The 21,371-nt window shown below is 36.2% G+C and overlaps 1 protein-coding gene across 1 annotated transcript in view; it reads left to right on the top strand.

Annotated features, from left to right (window-relative positions):
• The window catches only part of EFCAB5 (EF-hand calcium binding domain 5), an 85,019-nt gene that overhangs the window by 24,392 nt on the left and 39,256 nt on the right, over positions 1–21,371 (top strand). The window contains exons 9-11 of the mRNA XM_087826481.1: positions 9,109–9,265; positions 11,791–11,839; positions 17,473–17,543. Coding sequence (XP_087682607.1) covers positions 9,109–9,265; positions 11,791–11,839; positions 17,473–17,543 — 277 coding nt within the window. The remainder of the gene's footprint in view (positions 1–9,108; positions 9,266–11,790; positions 11,840–17,472; positions 17,544–21,371) is intronic.

The raw sequence follows: 21,371 nt of genomic DNA, 5'->3' as shown, positions 1-21,371 counted from the left end.
TCAGAAATGCTAGGAATGCATTTAAAACAAGCTCCACAGGAGGTTATTATGCACACTAAATTATCAAGACCAATCATTTAGCCAAACCAAATTAAAGGAGTTTTAGTACTAGTGAAAATTTCCAACAGCAGCAGGGAGCAGTTCATTAAATGTAATAAACAGTGTAAAGAACATTTGTGATCACCATCTGTTCTTGCAGAGCAATAGACTAGGTTTGTATTTAGCTCTGTTTCCATAAAAAAAAACCCAAAACCTTGAAATTTGGGAACTGGTGTCAAGGATGTAAATCAATATATTGACAAATCCTTTCTCCTGTTAGGGATGTGTAAATCTCAGTCAGTATGTAAAACTCTAGGCATTTTTTCAACATCTATAGTAAGGATAGTAATGGGCATAGTAGGACTCTGGTCTAGGTTCCCTTGCCAACCAACAGCATGACACAAGAGAATTAGTTTATTTCACTGATGTTTCTTGAACTGGGAGTTTGAATATTTAGGGTCATTTGAGGTCTGATTAGAGCCCTAGTTTCTATTGGAGCAATATGTTGTAGGAATTTCATGAAAGAGTTAAAGTAATCAAAGATGCCTTTTTTTTTTTTTTTTTTTTTGGCCTGGATTGTCAGGATTAGGGGTTCATCTCTCTCTGGTAAAAATCCAAGATCTTTATGTCAACATGTGACAGTGTCAGGCATTTGTAGAATATTCAGAAATCCTAGGGATGCCTTACAACAGCACAATGTCTATTGACTTAAAGCTTGGATACCCAGCATTTTAGCAAAAACAGTCCTGCTTTTAAATTCTCTGAACTATATCATTGTTTGTGTTGTTCTCAACCCATTAGGGAGCTTTGGAGAAGTCCATTTGGAAATGAGTTTTCCTCATTTATTTTCAAGAAAAAATACAAAATTTTTACTTGGTTTGTCAAGAACTTATCTCCTGGTGATAATGTTAAAACATTCATTTGCCTCAGCCTGAGCTGAAGTTTTCATCTGCCTGCATCCCAGAACAAAAAGGGATTCATCTCTGTTCAGTGTCTAAGGACAACAGATAGAAAAGACACTTTTTACTGATTTGAAAGAATTTTTATAGTGGTATCCACTTATCTGGAAAATAAAATATCACTCCTGTTTGTAAGTTTTACATATGCAAAACTTTTATTACTTTTTTAAAATTTTGTCAGGGTTCCTGGAAGAGAGGTATAGAATTAAAGTGGACTTTAATCCTTACATGTAATTGTGCAAAACCAATAAGGAGGTTAGGCCTGTTTCATTTTGCTTTTCTGTATATATATATATATATATATATATATATATATATTAGCATTTCCCCCCCCCCCGACTGTTGGTTCCTCCAGTGCTTGAGAATACATATTGTGAAAGTCACTACTGCCTTGCAAATTGATAATGAAAAAATTTGCTCTTAAAATAGGACTACAAACCTTCAATATCCTGATTATGCTGATGGTTGGACATATTTATACATGTGCTGAAATTTGTACAACTATGCACGAAAAAGGTCAATTTTACTGCATGATATGTTCAAAAACAAAAAAATTTAAATAGTAAAAATAAGGATTATAGAGAACGATTATTAATTTTAGAATGTCACACTATTCCAGAGAAGCAGGGCCTATTATACTATAAATTTTCTCTCTCTCCTCTACCAGTCCTTATACACAGTGCTGATCCTAGAATGACAGTTTAAATGAACCAGGAAATAGATCTAAGGGACCCAGGGCAAAATCTTGGATCTTTTCTTGTGTGGTAGTTATAGTGACGCATATCCAGTTCTGGCTTGGTAATGATCTCTGGTCCCTACATCTGTTGCTTATTTCACAATCACTATGCATCTGTGATAAACTTTGAGATATATTTTGGGCATTTTTCTTGTGACTCCTCTTTATTAGCCTTTGGAAAAATAATGGAACACTTAACCCAAAAAGAGAAAGAATCACAAAGAAATATTCCATAGAATTACTTTCTCTACCACAGCTACATAAAGGAGATAAATAAGCCAGTATAAATGCTCGAGCATTAAAGAAACACAAACCAAGTGAAAACTAAAAGGGAAAGAGACACATGCCTTTATTTTACTTATAATAATTCCCTGCAAATTAACTCATGTAAACTGTTCAAGGAATTTATGCAGATTATGTGACAAATATGTTGTATTTCTGTTGGACTGTGGTGTCTGCAAAGGGTTTGAAGGTTTGCTTCAAAGTACTTACTTTTTGTATTAACACACACACACAGACACACACACCCCAAAATGTCTAACTCATCCTTACAAGATGCCAGCACTAGGACTTGGCAAGACTGAGGGGATGTTTCATCCTTGATATGGAGCTTCCTCAGTTGCCAGGAGACAGTGACTTCCTAGACATATGTCTTTCTGCTCATACTCACACCAGCTGCCACCCCTTTACTGAGCCAAACCTTTGTGTTCACATTATGCTAGGAAATCCCATAGGTGCTTCTCCTGAGGTGCTATTATTAATATTAATCATCTTGTCAATCTGTATTGAATATCATATTTTGTCAATCCAGTAAAATAGATTATGCCAAAAGTGAGTGGATAGATAAGGAAACGCTTTTTTAATATAATATTTGAGTAACTATTATACCCAAATGTATGTGATAAGACTTTATCCAAACACATTCTACTTTTGTTCCACCTGAAGCATAATAATAATGTATATACATTGACTAGTTCATATTAATTTATAAACTACACTCTGTTGTATATGTATATATCCCATTATTAAGTACTTAGAAATTCAAGTACTTATGGACTGAGAAGTCCTGGCCTCCCTGGGTGTTATCCTGATACCTTACACACACCTGTAACTTGATATTGACTGAATCTTTAGTCCAGCTTCAGTGGCATAGAACATTACCAATATGTTAAAAAGATTGAGGTAGAATTCCTGAGTCGAGTTCTCCCCAGCTAGGGCTGGATATCTGGGATAATGCCTGACAAGGTATATTAGTACTAGAGTAGAGATATCTAAGACTATCTAGGATGTTCAGAAATTCCTAGTATTTGCCAACACTTCTACTGATTCATTTTAAACTAGCCAGTAACTGATACACTCAAAAGAAGATAGGATTTTTTTCTGTTCAGAGAACAGGCTGAAGACCTTACATGCAACTACCTTGATTTTTTAATGGCTGAAGACCTTATGTGCAACTGCCTTGGGTTATATATCCTCTGTTCTAGCTCAGTCCTACACCATCAAAACAGATGCTTCCCAGTCCTCCAGGGTGGGAATATTCTTACTCCTTCCAATATTGAGTTGAAACTCAACCACCTCATTTGGAAATAGGAAATCCTCACCATCAAGGCCAGCTTCAAAATTTGGAGGCACTAGATCAGAGGTACCCAATGTAGTGACAATACGGTCAGACCACCATGCCTTGACTTAGTCCACCAGGGCCATATAGACTACATTCTTTTTTTCTTTTTTTTTAAAATATATCTTTATTGATTTCAGAGAGAGGACAGGAGAGGGAGAGAGAGAGATAGAAACATCAATGATGAGAGAGTCATTGATCGAGCCCGCAACCCGGGCATGTGCCCTGACCGGGAATCGAACCCCGATCGCCTGGATCCTAGGTCGACGCTCAACCGCTGAGACAAGCCCAGCCGGGCTAGACTGCATTCTTTATGCACATCAATTTATGTATATCAGCTAATCAAAGCAACCAGCCAAATATCTTTTTCTTGAATCTAGAGTGCCAGCTTCTCTGTCTAGAGCATCCTTCCTTCTTTTCTCTAGATTGCTAATTTTTCTTTCTCCTTCAAGAATCAGTTCAAGTATCACTTCTTCTGGGATACCTTCTGCCACATCTGGTTTGGGTTAGGTACTCTCACTGCATACTCCTGAAGCACCAATAGGTTCATATCAGACTTCAGCACACTATAATGTAATTGATATACCTCCTCATTATCTCTTCAAAGACAGGAATTATTTTCTATCACGTTTATATTTCCAAATGAGCACAGTGCTTGGCATGAGTTTGGGCTCAATAAGTATTTGTTAGATGAATGAGTGAATAACTTACATTTATTAAGGAGTCTTCACTCAATTAGTATTTATTGCATAATTACTGAGTGCTCGGTGTTGAGCTATACCTATATAGGGGGAAAATACAAAATTTGGTTTTTGTCTTGAGGAACTTGTACCATGTAGTTGAAGAATATAACTAAAATATAGCTAAATTTATCAAAACAGTTTTCTATATACACTTTCCACACATCCCACACATTTCTCGAATTGTTCTCACTGGGTTTTTTTCCAGGCTCTCTGCCGTAAATGGCACTTACCAAGATCACATGATTCTAGGCCCAGTGGAAAGTTGGCAATCCTCATCTTACATGACCTCTTAGCAGTATTCAATGATGCTGAACATTTTCTCCTTGAAATTTTTCCTCCCTTCCATGACATCATTCATTACCAGTTTTCTTTCTTCCTCTGTTTGGTCCTTCTCAGTGTAAAACCTGGATTATTCTCTGCTACCTGATCTTCAAAGATTAAGGTTTATTAAGAAATGATGCTAGGTCTTGTTCTCCTATCATTCCATAATCCATCCCTCATTCCAACACATGAACACATGAACACATGACTTCAGTTACCATCTGCACATTCATGACTTAGATTTACAGCTCTAGCCAACACCCTTTTTCTTTTTCTTTTTTTTCTTTCTTTATTTCTTTTTTTCTTTCTTCTCTCTCTCTTTCTTTTTTTGTGGCTCCAAACGGGTATATACCATTATCTATTCAAAATCTGCACTTGGATGTTTCACAGGAACCTCAATTTCAACAAGTCATTTTCTTATTTGGTTATCCATCCAGATTCTCAAGCCCAAAGCCCAGAGATCAACCTTGACTCCTTCTGCTTCCTTACTGCTCACTTCCAGTTAATCATTAAGTCCTGTTGATTTTACTTCCTCTCAGATCTGTTCATTTCTGACCTTCCCCACTGTGGCCATCCTAGTCTAAGCTATTGTAACAGTCTCCTAATTGGTATGATTGCATCCATTCTTGCCTTCTTCCGATCTATTCTTTACCTGTATCTGAAGTGATTTTTTAAAAAGGTTAATCTTATGTTTTTCTCCAATGTGAAAACTTTCAAACCTTCACTCTTGGGATAAACACCCAAATCTTTCACTACTCCCTAAGACCTTCCCTGTATGACCTGGTCCCTGACTTCCTTTCTAGCCGTGGCTCCTGCCCCCTGCCTTCTTACACTCTATACTCCAAGCATGCAGGATTTCTTGCAATTCTTCAGACATACTATGCTTCTTTCCATCTCAGGGTCTTTATATATGGCTTTTCCTCTGCCTGTTATCACACTTCTTCATCTTTACCTATCTGACCAATCCTTTAGAGTTCAGCTTAGTTCAAAGACTATGTCATTTGCAATTAACTTGCCTATTCTATTCTAGCATTTGCCCTCACGATGTTAAGTTTTTTTGTGTGTTATTTTTTTACATACATAAGATTATTACGAGATATGTCTTAATTTGGGGTAATTGACTAATGTTGAAGTCTCTGGAATTAATCATCAGTATTTAATGGGGATGCTATGATAAATGTTCTTCATCATTTTATAAAATTCCAAATAGGCCTAATTATTTATCTGTTTGAATATAATTGATTGATTAACCAGTAACTTAGATTTTTCTTAAGTCATTATACCTTATGTTAGAAATTTCGTTTCATAATGAGATCTATGTTGAATAAACAAAAAGAAAATAAGGATTAGGATAAGGAAAATAAGGATTAAGTGGACACATGCCATATGTGGATTTTTATGGGAATTCTCATCACAGGGATAATATGGATGTGCTTAGGAATGCCAAGAAGTTTAGCTTAACTTTGTGAAACTAAGACCACCAGAGCTTAAAATAAATGAGTGTATTTACTTGCCAGGCAAGCAAATATAGACCAGTGAAGATTTCACTGAATAGTTTGCAGAAGAGGAAAATTCTGGGGTTTTTAAATATTAGGAAGAGAGCATCACAATGGTTATACTTATAACAGCTGGTCACTATCAGAGTGTGAAGGACAGAGTGAGTCCACAGGTATGTGCATGATTGATTAAAACAAGTTCCATTGTTCAGCAGTCAAGAAAGAATGGTTAGTTAGATCCAGGAATGGTCTGCTATACTGGGGTCACTCAAAGTTCACGATCACTTATATGCTTAAGTTGATTAGAACCAGTTTTGATGAAACACAACACTCAGTTTTGATACAATTTAGGCAAATGCCTCTGTAAATGGAAGATTTTCCTTGTACAGCTTGAACAGATGGATGGAATTTGGATTGTTATAACTAGGGTATTGAAATATTTTTACTTCTAATCTTTACTCAGATTTATACTGTGTTTTTCCTTAAGAGATATCAAAACACTTGTTAAAATGGGGGAAATTATATAACTTAGCTTTTTCTGTATAACAAAATACCTCAAAATCTAGCGGCAATAATCATTTATTGGCTCATCACTTCGTGGGTTGGTAACTTTGTGCTGGGCTCGTGGGTCTTTTCCGCTACCCATGGTATCAGTTGGACTTACTCACGCATTTCAGTAAGATGTCAATTAATAGCCTTAATCACTGGCTGTTTGCAAAAGCAATGGAAGTAACTGGATCACCATCCAGCAAACTAGTTGAGGCTCATTTCCACGGTGGTGGTGGAAGGGCTCCTAAGTTTAATAAAAGAGAGCGAGCCCAAAGTTCAAGCACTTCTTTTTCTTTTTCAGCTTTATTGTGATATAACTGATAGCATTTTTCAACTTTCTTCTTGCATCATGTTTGGTAATGGTCCATTGGCCAAAAAAAGCAAGTCACATGGCCACAGCCAGACACAAGGGTACAGAAATAGACTCCACTTCTTGGTGGGAGGAGCTACAAAGTTACATTGCATCGGGACAGACATGCATACAGGAATGAGAATTTGTGACCATTTTTGCATTTTACCACACTGTAGTTTTTCTTCCCTTCCAGTATCCTTAAATGTGGATTTATATTTATACTGCTTATAGATTATGTCTACTCTACACTGCCCAAAATTAAGAGTTCTGGATGCTATAAACTTCTATTGATTGATGTGGATATCATCATAAGATAATACAGGCCACAGAAAAGAAATTTTATTCATTCCTTGAATGAGTTACATAATCAATTTAAAATCATTTAGAGATTATATTTTGAGTCTCACATACAGTGGCCCTGAAGTACAAAAACTAGGTTTTGTTTCCAAATGTGGTCATTAATAAGTGGGAGGAAATGATATCTGAGCTGAGACCTAAGAGATGCGGAGGATCTAGTAAAGCAAAGAGGGGGATAAAAGTATTTCAGGCAGATGGAAATATGACAGGAACGCAATTTTGTTAACCCATTTTTGTGTTGCAGTGATCAATACACATAAGAATCTGGAGACACCCAGTACTAATTACACATCATTGTTTACTGAACCGTTCTTCATTGGACCCTAAGCTTTATGATAGCAGAATCCATAGCAGGAGCTCAATAAATGTTTATGTAATGAGTGAATAGATGACTGACTTAGTAAGTGAATAGTGAGAAAAAGCTAGAAGACAGACAGAATAGAGAGCCATGCAGGAAAGAAGACAGAAGTTTAGGAGAATGCTTTATAGAGAGGGGAAGAGAGGGAAGAGAGAAGCAGAGAGGGAGCTAGATAAAGTAGCAGAGGGAGAAAGAAGAAGGGAAGAGCAGAAGGAGAGCCAGCAGAGGAAGGGACTGGGGGCTCTGAGATATGTGGTAGAAGTTTGGCTGCTTAGCAGTTTTATCACAGGAACTTAGCACTTCCTTTAAAATGCTAATGAATCTTCTGGCAGTTCAGGAACAGAAACTTCTACACTTTTAAACCACTTGCTTGTTTTGGGTTTTAAATTTCAAAGTTAATTCTTTTTTTTTTTTTTTTTTAATGCATAAAACTTTTTTTTTTTTTTAATAGATCTTTATTGATCTCAGAGAGGAAAGGAGGGGGAGAGAGAGAGACAGAAACATCAATGATGAGAGAGTCATTGATCAGCTGCCTCCTGCACGCCCCCTGCTGGGGATCAGCCCGCAACCCGGGCATGTGCCCTGACCGGGAATCGAACCCCAATCACCTGGATCCTAGGTTGACGCTCAACCGCTGAGCCATGCCCAGCCGGGCCAAAGTTTATTCTTGAAAACTTATTTTCCTAGAGAATTTTGAAGGCCTTATACAGGCATAAAGTAATTAGTTAGATTTTACGCATTGTTGTTTTTTTTAGATTATTGGGAGAGTTCAAATTTATCAGTTCTTACTGAAAATTCTTTTGCATTTTAAAATCTGTCAGATTACCTTAGTCTTTCTTCGTTGAAAGATGAAGACCTGCCCCAAACATTATTGGAAAATTGTATTTGAAACCAGCAGCTATTTTTTATTATTCTGAGCCATTTTGGTGTTTCAGTCAAAACCAGTTTGGGGGTTTTGAAGTCCTAATAGGGATTATGAACATAAGAACAATTAAAATCACAATGCATCCCCCACTTTCTGCCTGGGTGATACAGCTCTGTCTGAGTACAAGGGTAACTATTATGCTCAGGAGCTGTCAAAGTATTTAACTCTGGCAGGATAAAGGAAACAGGCAACATACATTCCTAGACAGAAATGAAAAGTTTGGTCAAAGGCATCAGAATTACTTGAGGTGCTTGTTATAAATGCATCTTTCAGGCTCCCATCCTAGACCTTGAATCAGAGTCCTTCCACATGATTTCTGCATCCAGGGAAGAGAGAGACCCCGCCACCTTAAGGCCTTAGTACATTCAACCTTGCTTTTAGTGTGTATGTGGCAGTTTCTAGGGCTATTCTTAGTACTTCTTAAATATGGTATTTAGTTGGGTAAAATAAGGCCTACCTCTATAAGAAGTCAAATAATGGTAGAAGACAGCCTATGATTAATGTGCTGCAGGCTTGAATCAAGCACAATTTCATGGAGAAAAGATAGATATACAGTTTAGATGAGACTCTGAACTCTTGTGTTCTGCCATTTGAACAACCTGAATCAAATCCAACGGTCTTGACTCAACGTGTCTTTGATTTCTACATCCTTCAGAGTATCCAAGATGAAGGAGCAGATTAAAGAGAAACAAGAACAAAGAGAACACATAAATGAGGTCAAAATCAAGGTGGCCAACACACGGAAACAGATTCTGAAGGAGCAGTTCAGTGAATGGATTCTAGACCCCAAACGAACTATTCCTATGATGGTGGTAAGAAAAGGGGTATCTGTGAAGGGTAGGTAGACTGCCAAATATAAAGGTGATTGCTAGAATACTGAGTGGAGTACTAAAAACCTCCTTCCAAAGTTTCAGTCCTGCTGACGTAAGTCAGTTCTTGACACATCTAGTCCATGAGAGTAGATTTCTTTTATTTTCTCTTGAGTATTTTTAAAATTTTAGCTAGAGTCCTAAAATATATTGACTCTGGCTGAAGTTCCTAAAATCTTCATTACAGACAGACATAGTTTTCATTTGTTTGTTTGTTTTTTGTATGCGTGTGATTAATTACTTATGTGGGCTAAGAGACTATCTTAGCTCCAGAAGACATATGTACTCTAAGAGTTAAATATTTTCTCTTTGGTATATATAGATGTGAGAATACTTACTGGCTAGATAAAATTACAAGCACATTTTTGGTTCAAAGTGAATTATTTTTTATTGAATTTATTGGGGCGACACTGGTTAATAAAATTATATAGGTTTCATGTGTACAATTCTATAATACATCATCTATTTATTGTATTGTGTGTTCACCACTGGAAGTCAAATCTCCTTCCATCACCATTTATTCTCCCTTTACCCTCTACTACCTCTTTTACCCCCTTTCCCTCTGGTAATCACCATAATGTTGTCTGTGTCTATGGGTTTTTAATTATTATTATTATTATTATTAATCCCTTCACCTTTTTTATGCAGCCCCTCAACAATCCCCCCAACCAAAGTGAATTATTAAAAATAGCCCTAGCCAGTTTGGCTCAGTGTTTAGAGCATTGGCCCTTGGACTGAAGGGTCTTAGGTTCAGTTCCAGTCAAAGGCTCAACCTCAGTTGCAGGCTCAATCCCTGACCCTGGGGGGGTGCATGCGGGAGACAACCAATGTGTCTGTCTCATATCAATGTTTCTCTTCCTCTCTCCCTTCCACTCTCTCTGAAAAGCAATGGAAAAAAATATCCGCTGGTGAGGATTTAAAAATAATAATAAATTAATTAAATTAAAATAGACCAAGGAAGATAAGCCGTAGACTGGGAGAAAATATTTGCAAAAGATATATCTGATAAAGGACAATTATCCAAAATATACAAAGAACTCTTAAAACTCAACAATAAGAAAACAAACCACCTGTTAAAAAATGAATAAAAAACCTAAGCCAACAATTCCCCAAAGATATCCAGATGGCAAATGAGCATATTAAAAGATGCTGCACATATGTTATCAGGGAAATGCAAATTAAAACAACAATGAGATACTACTACTCACCTATCAGAATGCCCAAATTCCAGAATATCTAGAACACTAAATGCTGACAGAGATGTGCAGCTATAGGAACTTTCATTCATTGTTGGTGGGAATGCAAAATGGTACAGCCACTTTGGAAAACAGTTTGGCAGTTTCTTATAAAACTAAACACACTCTTAACCACCCAGCCATCATGATCCTTAGTATATACCCAAAAGAGTCAAAAACTTATGTCCACAAAAAAACATGCATGCAGATGTTTACAGCAGATTTATTAATAATTGCCAAAATTTGGGAGCAACCAAGATGCCTTTCAGTAGGTGAAAGGATAAATAAGCTGTGGTTCATCCAGACAATGGAATATTATTCAGTGCTAGAAAGAAATGAGCTATCACACCATGAAAAGACATAGAGGAATCTTAAGTGCACTTTACTAACTGAAAAGAGTCTATCTGAAAAGGCTACAATACTGTATGATTCCAACTCAGTGATATTCTAGAAAAGTTGAAACTGTGGAGGGAGTAAAAGATCAGTGGTTTCCAGGAGTGAGAGGGGAAGAAGGGATAAGTAGGCAGAGCACATAGGGTTTTTAGAGTGGTAAAACAACTCCTTATGACGCCATTATGATGGATACATGTCATTACACATTTGTCAAAACCCATAGAATGTACATCAAGGATGATTCCAAATGTAAACTATAAACTTTGGGTTATGATGTTTCAATGAAGGTTTATTGATTGTAACAAATGGACCACTGTGGTGGGGGATGTTGATAGTGGGGGAAGCTGTGAATGTGGTAGTAGGCAGAGAGCACATGGGACTTCTCTACACTTTTTGGTCAACTTTGCTATGAATCTAAAACTGCTCTAAAGAATAAAGTCTATTTTTAATAAACGAACCAAGAAGAACTCTGAAATGTTATATATATATATATATTTTGTAACTGAAGAATGAGAAATTATAGAGGATTCTTTGGGTTGACAAATTGGTTGACAAAGGTGAGTTAGCTCCATCATGCCCCGTGTCTAAGTGTTGATAGAAATGTCCCTGGAGGGAGCAAAATCCGATCACTCTCAGCATCTTAGTTTTTACATAAAAAGGTTGGGAATCATTGAGGACATATATGTGAACATATTTTACATATCTATAAACTAAATGTTAATTATTAGTATTCCTGTCCCTGGGTTAAGAGGATTAAATGGAAAAATTATAGATAGCTTTAGTCTAAAATACTAAATATATGGTAATTGAGAAGTAATATATGATCTCTTTGATTTATAGATTCAGAATGTTCTTCATGAGTTTTTTCAAAATCCAGCTTTCCAGCTTGGTAAGCATACTTATTACTAGAGTATTTATGTTTTTCTCTCTTATGGAGGAAAGAGGAGGGATGCTGAATTAAGATGAAGAGTCAATATTGAGATGAATGTTATTCAAAGCTCTTACAGATGTACTTAAACTTTTTTGCTGTCTCCATATGGAGAACGTAGAAAAGCAGAAAGCAATCAGTGATTTTCAATCCTTTTAGTCCAGTGCCCCATTTTATTACAAATATTCTGTAATACCCCTTTATTATCCTGTCAAATTCCTAGAAAATATTACTTATTTTAAATTTTAAAAGAAAGATATGTCATAAATGTGATACAAAGGAGAAATAAAAGATATAAAAAATTACATGCACTGTATTTCAATACATAAATGCTTGGTTATAACTTCATTGTAAGACATAAATGAAGTACCAACATTTGTACCTCCTTATAATGAATGTTTAGATATAAGAAAAGTAAAATTACATTCAATTAACCATTGCTTTGTATTTGAAATTTTGAAATAAGGGCAAAATGAATGTATTTGTATATATATGTAGAATCCCCATGAATAGGAGAGCTATAAAATGCAGACTGAGGAGGTCCAAGGTGGTGGCAGATTGACTGGACGCTACACTGACACCCTCTCAGGACCAAACTGGATTTACAACTAAAATACAGAAAAACCACCCTGAATAATCAACTGCAACTGAAGACTAGCTGGGGAGCACCCTCATAACCAAGGATGAAAAGTGGAGACCCCACAGAGACTGGTAGGAAGTGCAGAGGTGAGAGAAGGCTGGCTGGGCTCCCACAGGCAGCAGCTGAAGGTCCAGAGGGATAGCTCAGCTGCTGGGGGTTCCCACTGAAAACTCTGGGGTCTATACCCCAAACTGGATTTCCCAGCCCAGAGCACCAGAACTGAAAAAGGTACCCACATAACATCTGGCTGTGAAAAGCAGCAGGGTTTCTGTCTGCCAGGTAGACACGGCTGGAAATGCAGGCACCCTCTTAAAGGGCCAGCACACAAAGTTTCATGTGCAGACACTCACCTTGGGCTCTGGTGGAGGCAGAGTGGACTAGAGCAGTGTGAGGAGAATCCAGGGGGTCTGGCTGGGGGAATAGATCACAGAGGGCATCCATCTGGACCCTGGTGCTGAGTCATTCCCCCATACAACAGAAGACATTTTTCTCAGGCCGATATTTACCTTCTGAGCAGCTTTTACCTGGGTGGGGGGAAGGCAATTGCAGCACCCTGTGGAACTTCTACAGCCTGAGGCTCATTAAGAGACTGAATAACAGCCTCTGGGTGCTTTGAGTCTCTGCCTGATATGCTTCTGGACCCAGGGCTTGGAAAAGCAGACCTTGGTGTACATCTTGGTCCTGTCCAAACACACCCAGACCCAGCAGAGGAAACCAGAAGCTGTGGAGTGTGGAAAACTTCAAATAGGGTATACTCAAGGCCAGTCACAAATAATGTCTGACATTGGCCTGCACCAGAGACTATCCAAAAGACTGGGAGTCCTAGCAGATCTACCTAATACATAGAAACAAATCCAAACAGGCAGCCAAAATGGGGAGACAGAGAAACAAGCCTCAAATGAAGGAACAAAAGAATTCTCCAGAAGAAGAGCTAAATGAAATGGAGATAAGCAAACTATCAGATATAGAATTCAGAATACTGATCATAAAGATGCTCAACAGCATGATAAAAGATATAGAAACTATGAAGGAAATTAAGAATGACATAGTAGAAATTTAAAAAACCACATTGGAATGAATTAGCAGCAGATTAGGGGAAGCCGAGGATTGGATCAATGAATTAGAAGACAGGGTAGGAAAAAAATCACTCAATCAGGGAACCAAAAAGAAAAAACAAAAAACAGGAGGACAGTTTAAGAGAGCTGTGGGACAACATGAAATGTAACAATATTTGCATCACAAGAGTGCTAGAAGAGGTCGAAAGTAAGCAAGGTTTAGAGAACTTGTTTGAAGAAATAGTGGCAGAAAACTCCCCTAACCTGGCCAAGGAAAAAGTCACACAAGTTCAAGAGGCACAGAGAGTCCCAAGCAATAACTCAAAGAAGCCCACGCCCAGACACATCAGAATTAAAATATCAAAAATTCAAGACAAAGAGAGAACCTTAAAGGCAGCAAGAGAAAAACAATCTGTTACCTACAAAGGAGCTCCCATAAGGCTGTCAACTGATTTCTCCCCAGAAACTCTACAGGCCAGAAGGGAATGGCAGGAAGTATTCAAGGTAATGCAAAACAAGGATCTATCCAGCAAAGCTATCATTCAAAGTAGGTGGTGAAATAAAGAGCTTTCCATACAAAAAAAAAAAAAAAAAGCTAAAGGAATTTATCACCACCAAACCAGCATTGCAAGAAATGTTAAAGGGACCGCTGTAATAAGAAGTTGAAATAAAGAGAATGAGAAGCATAGGCATAAAGAAATAAAATGGCAATAGATAAGTACCTATCAATAGTAACCTTAAATATAAATGGATTAAATGCTTCAATCAAAACTTCGGGTAGCTGAACAGATAAGAAAACAAGACCCAAATAAAGCAAAAGACTCACACAGGCTGGGAGGAAAAAACCCAAAAAACCAACTACTTCTGGAGGACTTTAAAGGAGAGATCGACAGCAATACAGTCATACTAGGGGACTTTAACACCCCACTGACTTTACTGGATAGATCTTCCAGACAAAAATCAACAAGGAAACAGTGACTGTAAATGACACACTCAATCAGATTGATTTAAATGACATTTATAGACATTCCACTCCAAGGCTGCAGAATTGGCATTCTCAAGTGCACATGGGCCATTCTCAAAGATAGACCACATGTTAGGACACAAACCAAGTCTCTACAAGTTCAAGAAGATTAAAATCATATCAAGCATCTTCTCGGACATTTACAAAATGGAATACTATGCAGCTGTGAAAACGAAGGGTCCCTTACCCTTTGAGACAGCATGGTGGGACATGGAGAGTATTATGCTAAGTGAAATAAGCCAGTCAGGGAAAGACAAGTGTCACATGATCTTACTCATATGTGAAATCTAATGAACAAAATAGATCCAGAGACATTGAAGCATGGAACAGGCTGAGGAATCTCAGAGGGAAGGCAGGGATGAGTATGTGGGTGGGAGAGATTAACATAAGAATTTGTATGCATATATGCATAACCCCTGAACACAGATAATAATGGGGTGAAGGCCTGGGGGAGGGGTACAGGGTGGATGGGATCAATGGGGGAAAAGGGGGGACATTTATAATTCTCTCAACAATAAAGATAAATTAAAAATAAATAAATTAATTAAATAAAATGCAGACTGACACTGGTGTGATGTATTGCAATTCAGGTACAATGTATGATATTACCTCCCATTACATAATTTTCTGAAATAGAGAATAACTCTTGGCAAAGTTCCAGAATGAAGCAGAGTACAATCCTCTCTCAAATTTTCATAGTAGTTACATTCTTAAAAAATTCAACAGTAAAGCCCAGCTGGTGTGGGTGAGCAGTTGAGCATCGACGTATGATCCAGAAGATTGCAGTTCAATTCCTGGGCAGGGCATGTGGACTCAATCCCCGGTGGGGGCCATGCAGGAGGCAGCCAATCAATGACTCTCTCATCATTGATGTTTCTATCTCTCTCTCTCCCTCTCCCTTCCTTTTTCTGAAATCAACATAAAAAAGTATGTTCTGTGTTTATATGTAAAATGGAGTTAGGTTCTACACTCCAAATTATTCTAAGCGGATTTTTCACTTAATTGAATGTCTAGCAGGAGGGAGAGAGTCTTTCTTGTGCAGGAATTGCAGGAGTTCTGCCCCTACTCCTACTCCCCATCGCTGCAGCAACAAAAAACCACCTATAGATTTCCTCCACGCACACTTGGGAGGAGGGAGACAGTACTACACCTATGGATAGCCACAGATTTTGATGCTTTTGTTTTCAGAATGGTTTCCTTATATGAGTTTGAGTCCTGAGATTTACATAATTTATAGCCAATTGATTGATTTTTTGACCACTTTATTACATTAATAACAATAGATTGTTTAAAAAAAACCCCAAAAAACAAACAAAAAAAACACACACAATAGATTGTCTGACATCTGTTCTCACTTTTAAAAATAAAATATACTTTCCACTTTCCCAATCACTGTTCCCCAAACATGATTTGGGCCTTGCCGACAGCCTTTTCTTTTTCTATCTTTTCAGCCTATCCAAAAATATAATTATTCACAGTCAGCACAACCTCAACTCACCTTTCAGAAAGTTTTTGAAATGATTTATTTAGTTAGTTTTTGATAGGGTTACAGAAGGAATGAGTTAAGAGAGCTGTATTTGAGATTGTGATAAAATTAGAGAAATTTAGAACACTCTGGTTGGCAGTGATTGTTTCTTCTCTCACCTCCTATACTATATAGTATTTATTTTCTGTACCATTTATTCTTTCAATATTTATTGAGCCCTCACTTAGTTCCAGCTACTGTGATGGGGTAGAGGATACAAAGAGGACTAAGATATGCTCCCACTGCCCTTAAATTGCTCAAAGTCCGGCCAGGGGACAGACACATATACTTAATAACAATGGTTACTAGTAGAAACCAGTCTGGCTTGTATAATCTTCCAGAGCTACCTCGGGGGAAGGTCTGGGGGGAGGAGGGGCCTAACAGCATTTAATGCGTAAACTTTACTAAAGTTTATACAGTCCTTTTATGATAATAACTGAGATCTTATAATAAGCAGTTAAAAAAATCAAGAGTGACTAAAGAATATTTTTATGTGCCTGCCCATGATTGGCAGGAGGAATTACTGGTAGAAGTAGGAGAGGAAGCCAGTATATTAATTCTCTCATCTTGAGCTTTCAGACAATTTGCACTTTTGTGTCTTGGTAAGATCAATATGGATCACATAATTGTCATATTAAATGGAAGTTTAAAAAATGTTACTCAAACTCACTCCCACATTCACCATTATGCATAAAACATTTTTTCCCTTTGCCTTTGTGATGTCATTCTCTCTTGATTTTTACATCTATCTCTGATCACCCTTCAGCATTTTTGTTTCTTGGTTCTTCTTTTCTTTGCACCTTGAATGTTGTTTTCCAGAGTTTCCTTTTTGACTCTTTTATCGCTTTACACACTATACACCCTTTTCTTATTCAAACCCATAACTTCAGCTAATGACTCTTATCCACGTTCCCATCCCAAACCTTCCCCCTGAGCTCCACATTCTATTTGAAAAGATCTGCAAGATGAGTGGTTAAGTGAAAAAAGCAAGTTGCGGATCAATATGATCGCATTTATATAGGGAAGAACAAAAGATATGTGTGCATGCAATCTTTTAGACTATCGATGTGCATATTTGTTTCTGCTTTATTTCAACTTGGTCATTTAAAAAGGTAGGCACATTCTTTTCAGTGTTTGGGTTGTTTGGTTAAATAAAAGCCAGGAAAAATAATAATTTTGTAATAATTGGAATGTTACCCAGCTATATATCATTTACTTTACTGTAAATATTGATGGACTTTAATGAAGAAATACTTTTATGTTTTTCTTTTAAAGCACTATAATACGAATGTAAAATATGAATGTATTGTAATCACACTAACTATCAAATAACCTTTATTCCATAATTAGAAGCACATTGCAAACACTTGAATATTGCTGACTCAATGGAACGAAGATTGAACAAAACGGAGTTTGCAGAAGTAAGAAATTATACTATTTGTGATTTGACTCAAATTATTTTGCCAGTTTCAGTTGTCTTTTGGTGGATGTCACATATACATTACCTTAGAATTAATTTTTTTTTAAAGTTTATTCCTAGGTATCTTATTTTTTTAGTTGCAATGGTAAATGGAATTGTTTTTTTTAGTTTCTCTTTCTGAGAGTTCATTATTGGTGTATAAAAATGCCATCGATTTCTGGGTGTTAATTTTATGTCCTGCTACCTTGCTGAATTCATTTATTAAATCTAGTAGTTTTTTGGTGGAGGTAAAAGTAGGTTTACAGTTGTGAATATGTGAAAGAAATGTTTATTCTTGTATTATTACTCATTGCTTATTGTATTATTTTCCATACAAAAAACTAAACCTACTTGTGCCCCACCTTACATATTAACTCAGGTAATTGTCTCAGCAATCTTATTCCTAACTTCATAGATGAACACTCATAATTGAAGTGCACAAAGTTTAAGTAACTTGCATGAGGTCTCACAGTTAGTGGACCTGGGGAAATCTGTATTCAGGAAGTTGGATTTCAAAGTCTACATAATACTGCATCTGAGGCAGGCTGATTGATGAGTCTCATCATTGATGTTATCTCTGTCTCCCTCTCTCTTCCTCTCCCTGAAATCAATAAAAACATATTTTAAAGAATCAATATAAAGTAAATGAACAAAAAATTCACAATAATTGTAGCAATATTGAAAAATTTTTTTATAACAGCTCTATTGAGATGTAATTCACAAACTGTATTTTCAATGGTTGCTGTAACAAATTACCATGAATTTGGTGCTTTAAAAAAATTGGAAATTTATTGTCTCACAGTTCTGGGGAGCCAGAGCCCAAAATCATTATCACTGGGCCAAAATCAAGGTGTGAGCAGGGCTGTACTCACTCTGGAGAGTGCAGTGGAGACTCGCCTCTTCCCGCTTCTGGTAGCGCTTGTATTCCTTGACTTGTGGCCGCATCACTGATCCCTGCCTCTGCGGTCGCAGCGCCTCCTCTTTTGTGTGAGAAATCCTCCTCTTACAGGGGTACATGTGATTGCATTTAGAGCCCAACGAAATAATCCAGGATTATTTCCTCACCTCAAATATCTTAACTCAGCGATTTTCAACCAGCGTGCTGCAGGGCAAGAGGCACAGTGGTGTGCAGCAAAATTTTTTAAATATGCTGTACCTGACTATTTAATTAGGGGCACTGACCTCTTTTCTCTTGTCAAATCAAAAAGTGACAGCACCCAACACAACAATAGCCGTTGGTGTGGATGAATAAAAATTATGCCTATTTTTTGGTCAGATCAGCAAAAAATATATTTTTTGGTGTGCTGCAGAATATTAGTAATTAGTTTATGTGTGCCATGAGATGAAAAAGGTTGAAAATCTGCTATCTTAACTTAATCACAGCTACAAAGACACTATTCCCATATAAGGTAATATTTATAGGTTCCAGGGATTAGAACCTGATATCTTTGAGGACCATTATTCAACTTCCTACACAAGCCTTACATTCACCTATTTAAAGTCTATAATCCAATGTTTTTTAGTATATTTACAGAGCTGAGTAACCATTAAGGCAATCCATTTTAGAACATTTCCATCATCCCCAAAAGAAACCCCACACCTATTAGCAGTCATTCCCCATTTCCCTCCTAACCTCCACCCTAGGCAACCAACTCATTTACTTTCTGTCTTTTATAGCTTTACCTATTCTGGAAATTTCATATAAATGAAATCATAAAATACGTGTCCTTTTGTTATTGGTTTCTTTCACTCAGCATAATGTTGTCAAGTTTCATCCATATCTTAGCATATATCAGTGATTCATTTCTTTTTATTGCTGAAAAATATTTTTGCGTGTGGACATATCACATTTTATTTATCCAGTCATCGGTGATAGACATCTGGGTTGTTTTTACTTTTTGACTATTGTGATATGAACATTATATATAAGTTTTTGTGAATGCGGATTCCAATTGCTCCACATCCTTGCCAGCACTTCTTACTCCGTTTTGTTTGTTTACATTATAGCCACTCCTGTGAGTATGAAGTGGCAGCTCACTGTGGTTTCGAAATGCGTTTCCCTGATGGCTAACATGATATTGAGAATATTTACATGTTTATTGGCCATTTATATATCTCCTTTAGAGAAATGTCTATTTAGATCCTTTGACCATTTTTAAATTGGGTTATTTTTCTATTATTGAGTTATAAGAGTTCTTTATGTATTCTAGATACAATCCATTGTCATATATATAATTTGTAAATATTTTCTCCTATTTTGTGGGTTGTCTTTTCACTTTCTTGATGGTGTCCTTTGAAGCACAAAAGTTTTAAATTTTGATGAAGTCCTATTTATCGAATTTTTTTGTTTTGTTGCTTTTGCTTTTGGTGTCATATCTAAAAAACCATTGCTTAATTCAAGGTCGTAAAGATAGACATTTAAGTTTTATAGTTTTAACTCTTACATATGTCTATTTAAGTTTTTGATCCATTTTGAGTTTATTTTTGTATATGGCATGAAGTAGTAAAACTTTAAAAAAATTATTTGGTAAGTCAAAATGGTAAAAAAGAAATAAGAATATAAAGAACCTGTATTACCAATAAGACATATAAGTAGGTATCAAACTTCAGTCCCTACAGTGACCCTATTCTGTGTCCTAGTTTCCATGGAATATTTGTAAAAATTTATTATAAATAGGCCTCCAAGAAAACCATATAAGTTCTAAAAACTAGAAATCTGATAGGTTAGATTCTCTTGTTATGTAATGAAACTGGAAAATAATAAACAAAATTTAAAATTAAATTTTGGAAATTTAAAAAATGCTCTCTTTAATAATTCTTGGGTTACAATTAATTTTATGGAATGCTACTAAATGTTTATTCAAATGAGAAATTATAGTCTTAAAGCTTTTAAAAATAGAGAGAGTGAAGGATTTTAAAAACACAGGTAAATATAAAAATAGAATAACTACATAATTATATACTCCCATGCCCTAGAATTAATTCTTGTTAACACCTTGGCATATTTTCTGAGAAAAAGTTATTTAATTTTGTAAAAACTATCATGACCAAAAAAATGAATTTAAACAACACATAAAAGTATGAAGATAGATATTTAAAATTACCATAAATTTATTACCCAGAAATAACCATTGTCACTCTTAGGCGACACCATTTTAAACAGCATTATATACTTTGTCTCAATAGGGAGATGGGTATATGGCATTGTGGATGATAAAAAATTGTTAGAAAATTTTAATTACTTAAAATATTTAATTGTACTTGATTCTAACAGAAAAAAGAGAAACTGAAGCAAAAATAAGGACATTGTTGAAATTGAACATATCTTTACAAAAGTTATTCTAAAAGAAAAGACCATCTGATGAAGATCAGAAAAGCTTGCAGGAATTATTTTTTAATCTCATACTTCAATTATAGAAATAACAGTTGACATCCTGTAATAAAAGATGAAAGTATTTAATATTTTTCATGCCTTCCTATTCTTTTTTCTTGTATTTCCAATTTTAATTATTTTATAATTTTAATTTTATCCAGATTTATACCATTCACTTTCTTTCCTGCAATTACAGCTCCCACAGTTGATTAATCTTAGTCTAATATTTAAATGGATTTGAGGTTCACTTTCTGTCCTTTTACAATGGCTTTGCTATTCCTGGGTTATTTATTTTGATTCATCTCTTAATTGGCTGAATTTATTGAAAGTGGTTTTCTCAGGTAAGTCACATGGATGCTACATTTTCTGAGTTCTTTTATGTTGAAAATGTCTACATATTGCCCCTAAGGTTATACC

Source organism: Miniopterus natalensis, chromosome 17, assembly GCF_054644295.1.
Source record: "Miniopterus natalensis isolate mMinNat1 chromosome 17, mMinNat1.hap1, whole genome shotgun sequence".
Taxonomy (NCBI): Eukaryota; Metazoa; Chordata; class Mammalia; order Chiroptera; family Miniopteridae; genus Miniopterus; species Miniopterus natalensis.
The sequence above is the reverse complement of the archived record's forward strand: the minus strand, read 5'-3'. Positions and strand labels throughout refer to the sequence as shown.